The sequence below is a fragment of the Scomber japonicus genome, chromosome 9, assembly GCF_027409825.1.
Source record: "Scomber japonicus isolate fScoJap1 chromosome 9, fScoJap1.pri, whole genome shotgun sequence".
NCBI lineage: Eukaryota > Metazoa > Chordata > Actinopteri > Scombriformes > Scombridae > Scomber > Scomber japonicus.
The window spans coordinates 19,894,161-19,913,580 of NC_070586.1; the positions used below are offsets into that span (position 1 = coordinate 19,894,161).

General features: G+C 39.1%; 1 protein-coding gene across 1 annotated transcript in view; it reads left to right on the top strand.

Moving 5' to 3' along the window:
• Positions 1 to 9,667, top strand: part of ntrk2a (neurotrophic tyrosine kinase, receptor, type 2a) — an 84,093-nt gene extending 74,426 nt beyond the window's left edge. The window contains exons 19-20 of the mRNA XM_053324990.1: positions 7,033 to 7,191; positions 9,482 to 9,667. Of these exons, the coding sequence (XP_053180965.1) occupies positions 7,033 to 7,191; positions 9,482 to 9,667 (345 nt within the window). The remainder of the gene's footprint in view (positions 1 to 7,032; positions 7,192 to 9,481) is intronic.
• Positions 9,668 to 19,420: the final 9,753 nt, after the last annotated feature.

The window sequence follows — 19,420 nt, forward strand, 5'->3', positions numbered from 1 at the left end:
CTGTGGCAGCAGGTGCTGGCAACAAAAGCAGGGCTAAACAATCTCTGCAGAGTCATTTGGCTGGTGTGTGCGTGTGTGTGTGTGTGTGTGTGCATGCCTGTGTGTGTGTGTGTGTGTGTGTGTGTGTGTGTGTGTGTGTGTGCGTGCGTGTGTGTGATTTTCTACAAATCATCTCTGGGTCCTGATCAGCATAGACAAACAGCATCTTAATGCAGCACGTGGAGAGGCTGTAGAGGTGCCGTAATCTGTCCAGGAGGAGTGTGTATGTGGGCGGATTACAGTACATGATGCTGCCAGTGTGACAAAATACACATCAACACAAGGTTGATACTGGTCAGCAAACATTAAAATCTACTTTGTGGACAAGGATCTTGCCTTATAATTTAACAAATTAACCTGGCAATGCTAGATAATTTGTATTATCATACATACAGTACCAGTCAAAAATTTGGACACAACTTCACATCCACTTAAATAAGAAAGTGTGTCCAAACTTTTGACTGGTACTGTGTGTATGATAATACAAATCTACATTATAATGCATATGTGACATATTCCAGATATTTTATACCATTAAATTCACATGAAGGCACAAATGACATTTTTACAAATATAAAAATAGCTAAAATTATGAATTGCCAATAAAATTCTCATATCAAGATTTGTTGTCTGACATTCTTCTGCCTTCATGATACATGTGGATGCATATATGCAGCAAGTAAACACACTTCCAATAAAGGTTAAGGCTGTGTCAGAAATAAGCAGATAGATGACTTAAAATGTGGAGTATTGCATTGTGGGATTGGTAGCAGAAAGTAGTGTATAATACAGGCTGTGGACACTACTTTTTTAATCCATTGTGGAATATTTTTAGGGCACTATGGATAATTTACACACTTTTTGGATACTTAAAAAAAATGAAGATGGCTTTTTATATACACTATATAGCCCTAGTAAATAGAGAGCATAATATAATCATTAACTTGGTTGCGTTAAATTGATTTTAATAAAACTGAATTATAACAAATCATAAATCACAGCAGTACTGATAAGATAATACTGTAGAATAGTTAGATAAAAGCCAGTGCTTAGTAGTTGCTTGGTCACAGATATGACAAAAAATGCCAAATGCAGCTCTCACATGTTGGCTGTGATTTAAAAACAGACAGACCCTGCAAATGTTTGTTCATAATGCTGATCTTTACTTGAAATGGTAGCTACAGTAAATATTTTTTATCCAGATTCTAGTTTTCATAAGTGGAATGAAAATGTTGTTATTCAACTTGATGATTGTTGTGAAAGTTGTAAAACAGATTTTTTATTTTATGTTTCTTATGGTGGACTTTTAGTTGCAGCGTCACTAAAATAAACAGCAGTGTGTTGTGTAAACCTACAGTATATGTCAACCATTTTGCTGTATCTAAGCAGTAAAAGGAGAACAAGCTCATTTTTCCAGGGAAAAATAAAACCAACTTACACACACACACACACATGCATTCTTGGAAAGAGTTTTTGTTTCCATAGCAACACAGAGGGCAATTAAGGTACTCGTCCTCTGTAACAAAGAGTGGGCGGAGTTAGTCACATAAGCCCCACCTACACCACATCCCATAATGCTTTCTTTTTAACTGGTCCAGTTGCCATGGATACCACAGCCTCCAGGAGGTCGCTACAGAGAGCCCACATCCCTCCTCTGCTTTATTGTACCTCTTTTTTTGTTGTTAGGCTTTCCTGGAACACTCAGGCAGCGGTCTAGCTGCAATGATGCATATTTATAAGCCAGAGAGGGAGAGAGACAGACAGGCGGGCTGAGGGACACAGAGAGGTGAGAACGAATAACTGAGAGAGAGAGAAACAGCAAAGGAGACAAAGACAAAGAGGACAGAGCTACTTGACAGCAGAGAGAAAACAGAAAGCTGATGACAGAGAGACACGCACCGTCTGCCTCACTGAAAATCTTTGAAAGTGTCGAGTCTTCAGACTTCTTCACTGTAAACCTGAATTTCTTAATATTTGATGCCCTAACAGCACGAGAACATTTAATCTGAAGCTTTATTTCCTGCTTCTCCATTCATTTCATTCCCTCTGTGTTTTTACTCTGTTAAATTCTGAATTCTTCCTCTCCTTCTCTTTCTCTTACACACTTATGCAAACAGCCTACACACACACACACACAGACACACACACACACACACACACAGAGAGACAGAGACAGAGACAGAGACAGTTAACAAACATTAAAAAATATGTAGCCCAGTGGTTCAAGAGCCCTGTATTAATATTTCAGACCATCAGGGGAAATGATCAGCCATGATGAATAAAACAAAAAGACTAATGGGTGTGAGCAGGTCCAGACACATCAGTGAATAAATGCCGTCAGGACACAAGAACAGAATACAATAGAACTGCAGGTATAAACACCAAGTTTGCATTTGATATCTTTAGAGATGAGATCATTAATATACTAATTAGGGATATTTGAATATAACGAAAATGCAGACTTCTGCTAAGTGAGCCACACTTACGATAAAGGTTGGCAAACAGTTGGCCTATACTGGTTAGTAGAAGGGCATTTAGAGCATAGATAAAAATGTGTTTGGTCACAGATCTTACAAACGGACAATGTCAGCTAACTGCTATTGAATTGTCAGTAGTGGTTGCTACTGGCAACACCTAACTGCAACCACCTGGTGGTAATGGGGTATGTATTGCGTAGCAAAGTGTATTTTGTTATACTGTATGTGTTTTGTGTCGTACACCAGAGGTTTATAAGGTGTGTGTGTGTGTGTGTGTGTGTGTGTGTGTGTGTGTCTGTGTCTGTGTCTGTGTCTGTGTCTCTGTGTGTGTCTGTGTGTGTGGTGGTGGGGGCTCACCAAGCACTCACCAGGGGCGCTCCAAAGTGTTTGAGAGGAAGCTCAGTGAATGGAAGTTACATTAGTTATTACATTAATTATCAGATGGAGACCAAATAAAATAGCCTAAATGTGTGTGTGATTTGGTTTAAGAGACAGTTCAGATACAGTAGTTTTGGGGAAATTAACAGTTTTTCCTACTTTCCCAGAGTAATAAACTAATAAATACCTTAGAAAAGATTATGGATTTGGATTTGATGTAGTCTGAAGTTATGTCAAACAGCAATATACGGTTCAACTGCTGTGTGTCTCTGGGATAAATTTCACAATAATAATCCCATACACATCCAAGAATTGAGCGAAACTAAGTAAGTAAACTGGGGGACAGAGGGAGGAGGGGGGTCTCAGTCTTTGAAAACCAATACATAGTGTAGAAATGTGTAAACTATTTGTCGTCTTTTTTATTGCATGAATGAATTATCACTTGTTCATTGTAGACTCTGTAGCATGCTGCTTAAGGAATACTCTACTTTACTATGGTCATGCCAATTAAAAGCAAAATTGGGTTTGAGACAGGCAGCAGAGAGAAAAGATGCAAATGGAATGCACACAACGGGAGGGAGACATGGCGTTATAGGGAGAAAAGCAAGGGTCTGGTTAAGAAGAGTACAAGCTGCAGAGATGGAGACAGATATGTTTCTCCAGACATACCAGTGAACCTGATGGCTATCTGACCATGCACATTTTATTACTCCATTAAATAACCCACTGACTAACATAGAAACAGGCCAAGTGTGGGTACCAGGCCATTAATAACAGGCATAAACCACAGAAAATGGATTGCGCTATCTGTGTGGAGCAATGGAGCGCCGGTCGCTGGATAGATTCATGTTAGCAGAGGAAGGAAAGAGAGAGGGGAGGCACAGTGAAGGGGACGACAGGGTTAGGTTTCATTCACTTGCATAGCAATATTGACCCCCCCCCATAGGATAGGTTCACAGTTTTTCAAGTTTGTCTTAAAGCAATATTCAGGTGCCAAAATGACCTTTTTCTTTCCTGTAATCATTCCTTCTGTTCATACTGGCCATTAAGAGGCCCATTCCTAATGCGATCTCAATAAAAGTGATGGGGGACAAATGCAAAATCCTCATTATGTCCAAAAATGTATTCAAAAGTTCATTTTTCAGACTTTTTTGTGCAAATTCAAAGTTTCAGCTCAACAGTGAAACACTAACAAGCGAAACAAAAGAGTTTTACTAAAAAAGAAAATAACATGATTAGACTTGACTAATATTTGCTTCAGATAAACGTACATTTTGGGACTGTGGATTTAGTCTCAAATCACTTATATGGTAAGTGTGTACAGTATGACACTGATCTTTTAATGGTCAGTATTAACAGGAGGAATGATTACAACGAGTGAAACCTCTTTCAATGTTCATTTGGTCATCTGACTGCTTTAAAACAGACTCAGGAATATTTTGTACATATCTGAACTGAACCTAATTTTTAACAGCTGAGATCCCAAAGTTTCCAAATGCCGAATATATGAAGCTGCATTTTGAAAGAAATGTGTATAAAATTATGCACAACACATCCAGATTGTTTCATTTTAATAAACATGAAATCCTCGGTATGAGAACTTCTTGGGCTCCAAAATGTTCATTCAACTGGAATAGTCTGTACGTGTATATTATTTTTTAACCCCACCCTTTTAGCCTGCATCAAAAACAAATCTGGCACCTGTCTGATTGATGCAATAACTTTGACTGTGGCCCTTTGACATGGGCCAGAGATTTTGGAAATTTTCTTCCTAAAAATATCTCAAAATAATTAATTGATTATCATAAAAGTTTAGTAGTTGTCAAATAATTGATTAGTCAACTAATCGTTGCAGCTCTAAGCTCTAATTAACCCCAAGTGAAACCACATTTTAGCTCTATTTACAGTTGATAGCTGATATCAAATATGTAGTATGATACTATGTGGAATACAGTAAGATGACTTTTCCAACCATAAAGCTTCTTATGGGGGAAAATCATCAGTAAAGGGATTACCAGAGGAACTGTTTGTCGTTATGGCTGAGTGACATTGCCAACAAATTAGCACGTGAACACATTATAGCTTTTATCCAAACATAATTACATGGCTGTGTGTGCTTGAGGACTGAGGATTTCATTCACCTTTTGTCACAGATGAAGCATGAAAAGTTTTTCACACTCTGACTTCTGCTGCTAGATTAACCTGCGTCTGGTTTCCAATCACAGCCTGTGGAAATCTCAGCAGAGACGAGCTGCTAGTGTTTATGAACAGTGAAAAAAACACAGAATATGAATACAACAATCAAACAGGCTCCAAAGGCTCGGCTCAGATTAGAGCTTAATGAAATGACCAAATGTTTCTCAGAGCGCCTGACTTCCTGTGTAGGATTAGCTGATGATTTCTGCTTGCTGACAGTTGCTGGGACTCATGGTGCTGTTTGATGCTACGATTTAAGTAATAATTAAATTATTTTTCAATTAATCACTTGGGACACAAGCAGTGTACATGTACATACAGCATCAGATATTTACACAAAAGACTGCTAATATTTTGCTGACTCACTCAAACTGGCTTTTTTTATGGCATACTCTTTTCCTGATACATTTATCAACTTTTTGCTCTATTGATTAGTGCATCCCTCCTGTGCTCAAAGGTATATTTCCTTTAAGATAAGATAAGATAAGATAAGATAAGATAAGATAAGATAAGATAAGATAAGATATTCCTTTATTAGTTCCACAATGGGGAAATTTGCATTGCTACTTCAGCAAGTGGACAGTAAAATAAAAGAGCAGCAATAAGGATTAGGTAATAGAAATAGAAAGCTTTATTGTCATGATATTTAACATATAATGAGATAAAAGGTGCCACTCCATTTGTGCTTTAAAGACAATAAAAACATGACAATATAATATGCTAGAGAAGATATTGTTACAGTATTGCATGGATTAAAGTGAGAGAAACTATATATGTATATTATATGTATATTGCACAGTTTAATTGAAATCAATAGTATACATGAAATACTAATATTGCACAGTATTGGACATTAAAAGTGCAGTGTTGCAAATTGTCCAAGTTTGGGGAGGGTGGGACTGGGCGCAGTGCTGATTGTACCGTCTCACAGCTGCAGGGAAGAAGGACCTGTGATATTGCTTTGCTCCTTTACACACTTGTAGGAGTCTGTTGCTGAAGGAGCTCTCCAGTTCAGTCAGGGTGTTTTTCATGGGGTGGGGGTCGTTGTTGGCATCCCAGGACATAAGTGGGAGTATATTATGAGAGTGAATGTAAAACAACTTCTTCTTGTTATGTTTTTCGTGATTTTCTGTTATTTATATACTTTTATGATGTCAGATATGTTAATAATTGGTCAAAGTTCCCCTAAAGGGCTTCAGCCTATTCTCAGCGCTCTGTTTTTCTACTTTGCACATGCCCATAAACAGTCTTGGTTGCCAAGGTTGGTATTAAGGTTTTCCATGTGTTGTTTGCATTGTCCATTCTGACAATCTCATATTGCAGATCAGATTCCAGCATAAACATGCACAAACATATTTGAGAAGTTGACATTTCATGTAAAGAATGCCTCCAGGGTCGGCTGTGACGGAAGTTAACCAAGCAGAACAGACTCATCGGAAAGGGGGTCTTAAAGAGACGGGGACTAAAACAGCCCACTTCAGATAGAGGCTGAACTGAAGGGCTGCATTAAGGGGCCAATATAAGATAAACAAGGAGTTTTTTTGAACTGTAAGCAAAGATATAAAAATTGAATCATGCACTGATCATGTGTGAGGTGTGCTGCAGTCATGAGATGATGCAATCTACTGTGCCACACACATCAAACCTCACTCAGTTAAATGCCTCGGGCAGTAGTTTCGAGGAGTAAAATGTTTGCTACACTACTTTAAAATGAAATTGAAATTCCTGACTGAACTTGGAGATAAATCTGAAAACCTGCGTGACTGTGCATCCATTTGAAATACATTATGTCCCAGAACAGAATAGAGTAGAATAGTGCTCTCTGTTGTATATGGTTACCTGTCTATACTGGTTACTGACTTTATTCTCCTTCCCTCCTTGTGTGTGTGTGTGTGTGTGTGTGTGTGTGTGTGTGTGTGTGTGTGTGTGTGTGTGCGCACAGGTCGGAGGACACACCATGCTGCCAATCCGCTGGATGCCCCCTGAGAGCATCATGTACAGAAAGTTCACCACAGAGAGTGATGTTTGGAGTCTAGGTGTTGTCCTCTGGGAGATCTTCACCTATGGAAAACAGCCTTGGTACCAGCTCTCCAATAATGAGGTACAGTAATATCATATACATTATAGCATCTGTGTCTTCCTCTGAACACAACAACAGATAGAAGAGTTATACTGTGAACAGGCATCAAGTTTGTGAAGGAAACTGATCCATCACATTGGAGGATAGTCCAAAGTACAAAGACTTTATGCTACTTTGTGTACAGTAAATGTTACATTGGAAGCACCTTCAGCTTTATAAGTTATACCAAATAAGATTGTGCAACCCCAGGATTTGATAAAACAGTTAAAAGTAAAACTAAATATTCGATCAGGTTTGTGTGTGCAACTCCCACAGGCATACATTTTGTGAATACATTGGCCTGACTCCTCTCATTATACAAAGCTAAGGCAAATCACTTACAAATACAATAAGCTGTTTATCATTTCATTGTGTCTTGAATTAATTGTGAGGTGAGGAGCTCTGAGCAAGCTGTTTTATTCACAAGTGAAAGAAGAGCACAACTGCCGTCAAAGCTTTTGCCAGACTGTTCTGGTTTTGCTCCACACACTGTTCACAGGGTGCAGGGGCACCATCCTGACACATTTTTCTGGAGGAGAGGAATTTGATTTGGAAACTCTCTGTTTTTTAAAAGGACTCACAGCATATCCCATATTATTGTCGTGGATCAGACTGAATGTAGTAGTGTTGGCACCAATACCACAAAATATCCTGCTTTTTAATTCAGTATGTAAAATCTTTTTCAGGGATACTGTCAATTCACTCTAAATAAGGATTTCTACTAAGGATAAATGCTGAAATGAATGATTGTTTCCATTATTGATAAATCTAAATATTTGTTTTTAAATGTGTTTATTAAAAAAATCCTAAAGGCTTCACATCATTTTGTTGTCCAACAATTCAAATGATATCATCTAAAACAGACAAAAGCAGAGAATCGTCACATTTGAGAAGGAAATGAAATCAGAAAATGTTCAGCATGACTTAAACAATGAACTGACTGTCTAATAGATAGAGGATGCTGTATGCTGTACAGATTGTAAAGCCCCTTGATGCAACTTTGTGATAAAAACAAAATTGTCTTGACTATCAAAATATACTGCAAATCTATTAATCAGCTATTTGTTTCTGCCCCATTAATTAAAATTAATTAAATTACTGGGGGCTGAATCCCTCTATATACTGTGTGTGTGGAGGAAGAATAGCTGTTCTGTATCAGCAAAACATACATAAATAAGTAAGTAAACAATTGGCTGTGTCTTCTGAATAATTAATAATTTACAAATCTTTACTGTACTAAGGGCTTGACACAGTTTCCGGAAAACAACTGCTGCGCCCAAGCCCTTCAACCCTTCACCTCAACCTTTAACTCAACCACATTATGACCTCAACTCTGGTTACAGGTTTCCTTTCTTCTCAGACTCACTCTGGTTACACGTAAAATCAACCTTTAGCCTCTTTTCTTTCCCATTTACATTTATTAAATCTCTCCTGATTTGAAGTTTGCTCACCTCTCGACCCAAATCCGATACTCAGATATCATTTTCACAGGATATGGAGATTGGCTCCAAAATGAAATATCCGTTATTTGGCCATTCTCACAAACTGATGACTATCACAGAGTGAGGAAATGTAAACAATTGCTTGATTGGAAAAATAATGACACTCTTACAGACTGGATCCTTAATACTATAGAGATTGAATGATAATCTTTATTTATTACATTTTCTTAAATGGCTATAAAGCTATTTAGATGATGCAGCTGTTTTGTGAAGCTTAATAGCAGTCATTAGTTCATCAGTTAGCATTCATTGCATGCACACAGCAGGGTGTATTTAATGGTTGAGGAATAGATATTTGGGAAAAGGTATAGATATTTTCTAAACTGCTGTCAGAGGATGATTTGCGCTCCTTGTCCTTGATCCTCATCCTAATGTAGATTTAAAGCTGAAATCTGTATTTTTTAAATGAACATGTGACTTTGATTGTGCTGAAACACTAAATTAATTGTATAGGCATGTAAATATATAGCTGGAGAATTCCCTCTTATACTGCTATTGAGAAATTGTGCCAGATTTGTCTGGTTGACAGTTTCTATGTTGCCCAACTTCATCACTGCAGTAAATAATTTATTCACAGTGATATTTTTACTGTATGGCGCTGCAGTGAGGTGAAACAACTTTACCGGGCAGATGCTACATCATCTTCGCTGGAGCTTGAAAATGCAGAGAGTTGTCAATTTCAGCTTGGATTGATAGGGATGTTCCTTTGTTCTAGAACTGCTGACAGTTCATTTGATTTTCAGTCTTTCTTTCTGCTTCTTCCACTCAAGGTGATAGAGTGTATAACCCAGGGCAGGGTGCTTCAGCGCCCTCGGACCTGTCCTAAAGAAGTGTATGACCTGATGCTGGGCTGCTGGCAGAGAGAACCACATATGAGACTCAACATCAAAGAAATCCACGGTCTGCTCCTCAATCTGGCCAAAGCCTCGCCTGTGTACCTGGATATACTGGGCTGAACACCAGAGGAGGATGGAGGAGATCAGATGTGTGTGTGATGTGTGAGTCTGGATTGTATTGTATGTAAGATGTGCATTCAAGTGTGCATGTTTGGTTGTGTGTGTGTGTGTGTGTGTGTGTGTGTGTGTGTACAAGGATGGACCGTGTGAATGAGGTGTGTGCGTGTGCTGTACAGGATGTGAAGCTATTATCAACTCTTAAAGGCAATCAAAAAAATTCCTCAACTCATCCCCAACCGCCTCTATCCTTTTCTCCTCCCAATTTTCTCTCCTTTGTGCATCTCTACTCCTTCTCCCCTTTCCTTCCCCGAAGAGACATTTACTGAGAGTAATTTAACTTTGGAGAAAAAAGGCTTCTCACTTCTTTTCAAATGCTTTAAACTGACTGGGGCTAAATTGATCAAACCTGATTAACAGGACTTTGAATTTAGTGACTCATCATGAGGACGGAGCAGCGGTTCCCTCCCTCGCTGACTGCCGGACAACAGGACTCTTTTGAACATCTGGAAATTTCACCAGAGTAAACAAGGAGGTGCAGCTTGGGGAGGATTTCCTGAAGCTTCAATCCTTTGCCTGTAAATATGAGACTGTGTGACAGTGAGACATTTCAGAGGAAATGGCTCTGTGTGATGTAGAGCCATAAAGACACTGTGTTTTCCCCTCTCACTCTGTCTGTCTGTTTATCTGTCCGTCCGTCTGTGTGTCTCCCAGAACTGTACATGAGTATTAATGTCAGCATTCATCCAACACAGCCTGTGGAAAAGACTGGACAGGTGATGATTAACACTAGACTCTAACAGAATAATGACCCCCAAAAAATAGAGGGAAAGTAAACACAATCTGGTTTTCTTGCCTGTCAGATTAGCAGGTAATGTGACAAAAGAGGATCTCTGGTTGGCCAATTTCAGAAACAAATACAGTGCCAACTGAGGCTGTACTGAACTGCTTAATAACTACCATGAGTGTTACGGAAGAAACCTGAGGTTTTCTACTATACTGTAATTCTGAATGCCAAAATGTCAAAAAAAAACTTCATCTATCTGGCGCTGATCTACAATATCTCAGATCATAATATGGATATATGCACTCATATTTGCATACTACACTTCACTGCTGTTACATATTTACATCATATAGAAGGGTAACATGATGACTACATTTTTTTTTCTCCACAAAGTGACAGATGCTTCACTCGTGATGTCAAGCGCTCGTGTCGGAGGTCAATTGATTAACTTGTCCACAGCTGTCCGACAATTGTGAGGTCTTGGTGTTGAGGTAGGGGGAGAGGGGGGTTGTAAAGGTTAGGTTCTGAGTGGTTAGATCACGGTCAGATGTGTGGGCGGCGGCGATGTAGAAGGTGTGGTTCATTTGGTAAACCCATATTTAATCATCTAGGCTCTCAGCACTCAGACATCCTTGAAAACCACATCTGTGCTGGAGGGGATGCACAAATGAACACACACACTTACACACTGTATACCTTATCCCGTCATGCCTCCATCTCCATACACACACACACACACACACACACACACACACACACTGAAAGACACTCAAAACGGTCCGAGAAGGAAATTGAATTGTGCATGTTTTATTATTTGAGCGGTGCAGTGCTTTAGCCAGGCCCTGTCCTCTGTAATGGTGTAATGTATATTTCATTACAGTCTAATGGGCTCCATTAGCGCAGTCTCCTCACAGACATTCAAGACTTATTGTTTTATGGCTGAGAAGGAAGGATGGAGGGATGGAGAGTAGAAGAAAACAAAGAGAAAGAGGGGGAATGAGTGGAGAGGTAATAATGCATTTTGGGAAGAAATGGAGAGGAAGGGAGAGAGTTCAGAACGGAAGCAATGGAGTAGAAAGGAGAAGACAATGACGAGCGAAAAGGTACGAATGGGTCATGAGGAGAAAGATGATGGAGGAAGAGAAGATTGTGGTGTGGGAGGGAGAAAGAGAGGAGGTGCGAATGTCCTCGGGGAGACAGTGAGAGTGAACATAAATCATTACTGTGGCCTGCAGATGTTCCATAAGCCACAACTTCAACTTCACACTCCCATCACATTCCTACGGCTGGCCTCAACCACACACACACACACACATAAACACACATTTTACTGGCAATCCACCACCAGATTACACCGAAAATAAACTCAATAATGCACCAGACATCCCCATTATTGAGAACCACTTCACTCACTTACAGCTCATGTACTGGATCTCGTCTTACAGAAACTCTGTATATATAAACAACAACTTACATGCATGCAAAGAGATACATTTAATATTTGTTTTGGCATATTTTACTATTAACAGACATATTAAAAGAACAGAAGTCATAATCACTGCAGTTTTCACTTACAGCCATTTTAATTTGATGTCCGTATGCGAATATGATCTGGAATTATGTCTTACTTGTTTATTACAACAGCACTTGATGGTATTGATGTTTGTGTACTTGAAAACTTCTGATTTTGTTGATTTGTAGTCATTTAATTTATAAATTAAGAAGCATTTTGTACATTTCTTTCTATATCTAAGGTTGCCTTTTGCAACTACAAACTGAAATCAAACACTGGTTTAATTATGCTTAAGCAAATGTGTAAGATAAGTACAGTATTTTTATGTCAGGTTCCCTCTTAACAGCTACTTAGCCTGTCCTCATGTACTGTACAGTGGACTTTACAACAGGGATGGGTGTTTTTTTACCAGGTCTGTCACATTTGTAGATTTAGTTTGACATATTGCATTATCATCACCTGTCAGAACATGAACGCCAGGCTAATGGCTACAGTATTGAAAGGGCAGGCTAACAGTCATCGAAATCCATCCCTGCTGTATAGTCAAGTAGAGTTTGCACTGAGTGAGCGCACTCAACACGATTTAAAAACTTGTCACACAATAACTCTGTGCAATAACAGAGGGCAGGGTGTGTGAGGGCCTGTGTGTGTACGCTGGAAAAAACTGTGAGACACAAACACCAGTGCATATGAACGCCTCAGATGTCAAGAGAGTAGATTACATGGAAGCAACATCTCAGCTGGCTGCACTGTGTGTACGTACCTGCTGTGTTTTTTTCTTTCTTTCTTTCTTTCTTTCTTTCTTTGTGTTTTTAATTACAAACTGTGTCAAGCTGAACAGCGGTGAAGTTTTGATAGTTATAGGAGGAGGCTGTGAGAGGGATGTTTGTGATGAAGACTTGTCAGCGCAACGCAGGAGCACTCTGTGACTCTGGCAAAAGATCGGCCCATCTTCACATTGATGCCTCAGATCAAAGAAATTGGTCAAACAAAGAAAAAAAGATGAAGACAAACAACTGCTGTATGAATGGACACCTCAGAAAAAAGAGAGACTGACAATCACAGACTTCTCTCTTTCTCTCTCTTATTCAAGTGACCTACTGTAACATAGACTATTCAACCAACTTTCCTCTTCTATGCTGCCTATACTGTACGTGATAGTCTTAAACTTTGGTCTCTAGAAGTGCTACTTTTTCTTTTCTTTTTTTCTTTTTGTAAAATGAAATAATATTGAGAGGAATGAACAAAAATACATGTACAAATGTGAATAAGCTCCTGAAAGAAAATATGTGTCGCTAACTGCTGTGTCCGAGACTGTGTCACTATCTAGATTGTACTATTTTCTTCTTTTGTCTTAGAAGTGGAAGGCAGAGAAATGGGTGGCTGTATGGGACTCACAAATACACAAAAATGACGTACAGTAGCCCCCTGGGATGCAGAGCAGTGTTTGCTCATTCTCCCAGCTGTGCATTTGTGTGTGTATGTGTGTGTGTGTGTGTGTGTGTGTGTGTGTGTGTATGTGTGTGTGTGTGAGAAGAAGGCTGATTGATGCCAGAGTGAGTCAGGAGGGATTGGTGGTCCAGGCTCAGACTCAAGCCAAATCCTAGTTCAAATGCAACGAGATTCAACAGAGAAATCGGGAATTGATTTGTTGTTGCAGTTCACCAATTCATGATAAATGACTTTACCCACACTGAGGTCAGTATTATGGCAGCTAAGATTTATGGAATCACTCAGTTGCTTTATTTATGACTCCAAAATCAGCCTTCTTCACTACACAACTTTGGAAAGCCTGGGTTTCACAGAAGTATATCAGCAATAGTAACAGATATTTTCCTTTGCCTGTGGCCTCACCACGAAATACACATTGGGCTGAGTTTGGGCTAAAACCATGTGACTCAGTGGACTGAAGCATATTCCACATACAGACAGATACACATCATGACTTTGAGTGTGTTATGATCCATATCACATTTAATCCCCTATCGCTTGCAACCCTTACATCACAGGCTAAGCTAAAAGAGTAGAAATATCATAAAGGTCATCTTTAAGATTACCTTTGTGCTTGGATGCTTCTGGAGTCCTTCATCCTGAAGAATGTAATACCACAAAAACTGCTTCTCTGCAAAAAAAAAAAAAAAAAGAAAGAAAGAAAAGAAAAGAAAAATGAAACTGTGATTTGCTATATGCAGTCTCTCTGTTTTTCAGTATCAGTTCTTTGGTTCTGTGCTATTTGTCTCAGTGTTTAGAGGGATCCACTGCTGCCACCCTGGTAGAAAAAAAGGAGTTTTTTTGGATGTTTTGTGGATGTCTGGAATGTAAGAGGCTTAAAATAGGACAGAGAACAAAAACGTTACACGGCCTCCCAACCCAATTATAAGGTTTCTGTTTGAAAGAGATGTTAAAATGTCATTTCTTGGCCTCACAACCTTTTTGAAATTGTAAGAAAAACACCTGTATTGCAAAGCAGAGGAGGTAATTAAAAGATTAATGTCTGTCTTTGCAAGCAGGTTGTTGTTCGGTGCCGCAAAAGTTTTGATGCCACCCATCTGTGCTCTGCTGGTAAATACACACACACACACACACACACACACACACACACAATACAGACCAGTGGGAACTTGTACAGTCATACAGTGCGTGGTGGAAATTATCATAGTGAGTCATGATGGTAATAATGATGATGATGATATGATTTCTCTCTGAATGTGGACCAGTCTGTCGTGATACAATGTAATAAATAAAAAGTGTTATGTCACATCAATGCTCCCGCAACTGAATGTGCGGAACATTTAAGTGTATGTGTATGAGTGTGTGTGTGTGTCTGTGTATGTGTTTTTGGTCTGTGTAAGAAACCGACAAAGTGCTCAGGCATGCTCAGGCAGTGTGATAAACAGACAAATATGCTAAATTGAATTGAGTGATAAAACTGGAGTATTTGAGTGATGCTACGTCTCTCTCATTCTATTAATACCAATATAAATCCAGTGTCTTTTAAGGCGGATGAAAAAAAAAAACACTTGCTTGGTTTGCAGATTAGGAGCAGGCTGAAGGGTTTTGCAGGGAATTGTACGAGCAAATTGGACAGGAGAGTATGCCTAAATCCCTGATGTAATTAAGCAACAGCTGAATTAATATGTTCTTTTTAAACAGAGCTCTGTCTACAATTTATCTTTTAATAAAAACGTCATTGGAAAGGAAATGAGAAATGCACAAAGCGGCACACAATTCACCTTGGTGTAACAGTGTTTGTGATAGTGTGTGTGTGTGTGTTTGTTTGTGTGGGTGTGTGGAGGAAAGGAAAGTAACTAGAGTCAGCATATACTGTATGTGTTTGTGTTTGAAAAGAAAGTGAGTGGTAGTAGTGCCTTCCTTGGTGTACAGTGGAGAATTCCTGCACTCAGCACTTCGACCTCATAAATAACACTGTTAATCAACTGACGCGCACACACACACACACACACACACACACACACACACACACACACACACACACACACACACACACACACACACACACACACACACACACACACACACACACACACACACACACACAAAAACACAGAGTTGTAAGGATAAGGGAGACTATAAAAGCTGATCTACAGTGCAGTGTCTCATGAGAGGAAACAAACACAGAAGAACCTCCTTCACTCCTGTAAAGACTAAGGGGCAGCTTGGTGTCATCTGGGGAAGTTTTTACAACATGCAACATGTCATCTCAACGTCCTGAGTTTTAGATCCAGCTTTGTGACATCACCTTCATTTAGCTCTGCCGGACGACAATATCACAGCGCCCTTGATCTTAATTAATACATGCTTAACCTCAATATTTGTGGTCTTCAACCATATTTCAGAAAAAAAACGTCTGAAAGCACTTACTGTGTAGCAGGCCCCGACAACCAGAGGACACCACAAAATACAGTATATAAGTAATGTCCTGGAGTCATTTTAATTAAGTGGAACTGATTTGCTTTTGAGTAATTGTAATTTGCTTTTTTGGCTGGTTGTTCTGGCAGCTTGTGAAGAGTGAGTTTAGGATTAAGCAAGCCTGGGCTTGACTTAAGTTACTGTAACCACTCAGCTGCTAGGGCACTCCAGTTTTGCATAACATTTTAAACAGATATATTGTCAAAGTTATTAGAGGCACAATGGTTCAGTATGAATGAGTTAATTTGCAGCTTCTGTCTCATTTTCACACCACCAAGATTTCATAAGAATTTAGACCACATTGGCACTTGATGATTAAAATGTTAACAACCTCAACTTATGTCCTTTATAGGAAAGGTTGATGCACTCCTACGAAAGAAGGAATAAATTGAATGAAACAAACAAAAAAACATAGAATAAACACAGTGACAATGCCTGGGTGAACTTCTTCAGCAATGATTCAGTCAATATTGTCATCAACAAACCATCACAGGGATGTGAAGTCAGCTGGTGCAGAGACATTCAAGAGAAGGACAAAAAGTCATAGATCACAAAGGATGCTGACGATGCTCAACCTGACATGATATCATAGCTGGAGGGAATATTAAAGAAGTGAAGATTCTTGAGTGAATGCGGCACAAAGAGAGAAAGGAAACTCACAAAGTTTTGTATGAGATGCACTGCTAACAATCAAAGTCCCTCTCCTCTCATACATTACATTTCCTCTTGTTACTTCAGTTGGATGTTTGAGTTTCTCTGTGCAGAATGACGCATGTTCAGAGTTTGACACTAGAAGGCTGAAAACTAGATTTTTAGGTGTTGGCCCATAAGCAGGATTTGTAACAATGTGACAACTAGTTTGGGGCCAGTTATGGTCCAATATTCATCTTACACAAGTGTGATGTGGAAACTTGAATCCTCCAGTGCACATACACTAAGAAGAGAAACAAATATATCTGACACAAATTATTATTCCAAACAGACTATTTTTATATATCTTTATAAACATGTCTGGAGGGGATCTTTAAACAATGTGGCTGATCAGTGCACTGATAAACAGCACTGAGTTTAATGAAAATGTGATTAGTGGCAGACAATATATCTTACATGACATAGGCTGAAAAAAGGAAAAACTGTGGACAAATGTCAGGAAAATTATTTGGTGTACATTCCTATTTTTGTTACTGAAATTGAAATTCTTTCTTTCAGCTGTGTATTCCGACAGCAAGCTTGAAAATTGTACCTTCAAGATGAAGTTCAAAGCCAGACAAAGCCATTCTGATGATTGGTGAAGCATCCAAAAGGCTACATAAAAAGTCCAGTTAATTCACCGCTGTAAGACATCACCTGACCATGATGACTGAAACTCAAAAACCTTTCAACATTTTCCAGCCAAGGAAATAACGGCCGCCAAGCCAAGGCTCTATTAAGTGTGCTGTACATCAAAGCCTCAGTAATGCTGTTACTAACTATAGCCTGCCTCTGCCTTAATACTATACTATTAGCAATGGCCTCATCCCCGAAGATCCGAAAGCAGCAGGGGACAGCAAATGTTGCTTGGAGGAAATGTGTGATTATTACAGAAACACAGGTTTACAGAGAAAACACACAACAGAACATTGGTTCAGTGGAGACAAAGACGAGGCGAGCCTAAGCTGCTTCATGATGATGTGGACCAATTAGAGATTTTTAAGGGAATGACAGGCAGTCATTAGTGGTTAATCCCTCTCTGCTGCACCTGGGTGGTGACATCATTGCCATCACAAGGAGGAGTGAAGTGGATGTGTTTCTCTGTTAACGTGTGCATGTGTGTGAATTATGGTAATTTTCAGCTAGAAATAGCATTACCAATCACAATTTATACATTTTAAATAAACCTTTATAGCATGTACCCACCATGCACTTAGACCACCTATGTATAACTGAAACACAATTCTTCCTTCATTTGAAAAAACATTGCAACTGAATATAATCATGGCAGTTATTACATTTTCTGCATCTTTGGCAAAACTAATTTGAAATATATTAACATAGTTTTAAAGAGATAGTGTTGTTTTCAGTTGATGCTACAATAGAGAAAAAATTGCTTTTTCACAGGTTTTGTGTTGAATAGTTTAATTACAGGTTGGTGCATGAGGTCTGAAAGTGACTAGACGTACAGTAATGGCTCTCTTAAAACAAATAGGATTAGAAACAGATACAAATATTACAAATATTAGGCTGAACAAATACAGATATGATTACAAACACCTCTGCAGATCCCTTGGATATATTTCAGTGTATATAATGAACAGAAAAGGTGCTCCTGATATACAAAATTGCTCTCTCCCAGAGGACACCATCAAAATGGAAAACACTGAAAAATAGGGCAACCTAGTGAACGAGAGCCATATTCCTCATCTTGTGTCTCCTGCTGCTCCTGCATGAGTTTCCTGTTCCACCCAAACGGAACAGCCAGTGGCTTTATCAAGATTTATGAGCTAAATCATCATTGGAAATATAAGAGACTTGTTGGGGCTTGAGGGGAGATGGGAGAGAGAGGAGGGGGAACAGGTGTAGCGAGAAAGAGATGGTGCTAGCTGGAGATGGCTAGGGGAAAAAATGGAAAGAGCTGAATGAGTAAAAAGAAGACAGATAGACAGAGACAAAGAGTTACGGACAAACACAAAGCGATAGGAGGATTTTGGTAAGAACAGATGTCTAGACTTGATCCAAAAAACATCTTCAGTACTATCTGTTATACTCCTGCTGTTTTCCTCTCTAAATGTGCTGACATCCCATTTGAAAGCTGTTATCGAGTGAAACACTATAAAAACAAACAGAAGTGCAGCAGAGATAAAGGACTGGAGACAAATGGAAAATGAGGTGAATCTCAAAGTCCATCAGCCACAGCTGTTATGTTAAACCACCCCTTCAGATGATGTTCTCATTTTTCTTACTTCAGATATTTTGTTTCCACAGAGAGAGAACAATAACAGACATGAAAGATAGAGAGCTCAGATAGTAAACAGCGCACAAATAATATAGGCTCTATTACATGTTGAGTCGGGTCAAAAGGCTCAGAGGCAGAAGTAAAAGTTAAGACAAAGCTCAGATGTATGTAGTGTGACCTGGTGTAAGGACTGGAAACAGCTATACTGGCTCTGTATACAGAGATGTAAAATCAACAATTTTCTATAGAGGTTGTTATGTGTTACAGATTACAAAAACAAAATTGTGTCTCTTTATGAGCATTAGAGTTGTTGGTATAGGTGTAGGTTTTTTGTTTTACAGTACTTTGCATAGCACCACGCAAGCTTTTACCTCTATCAGACTGTGCAGTGCAAAACTGATGTGTTTCCAGAGTTCAGTCTCAAATGTCCAGGGTGGGAGATGTTCATGTCCCTTTCTGCCTGAAGTAAGTCTTGATGCTAAGCTAAGGTAACTGCATCCTGACCCCAACTCTGAACTAAAACAACTTACAACTTCTTACCTTGTGTACTCCAGGTTGTGGTCAGTACTCTTTCCATTTTCTAATAATTCTCCC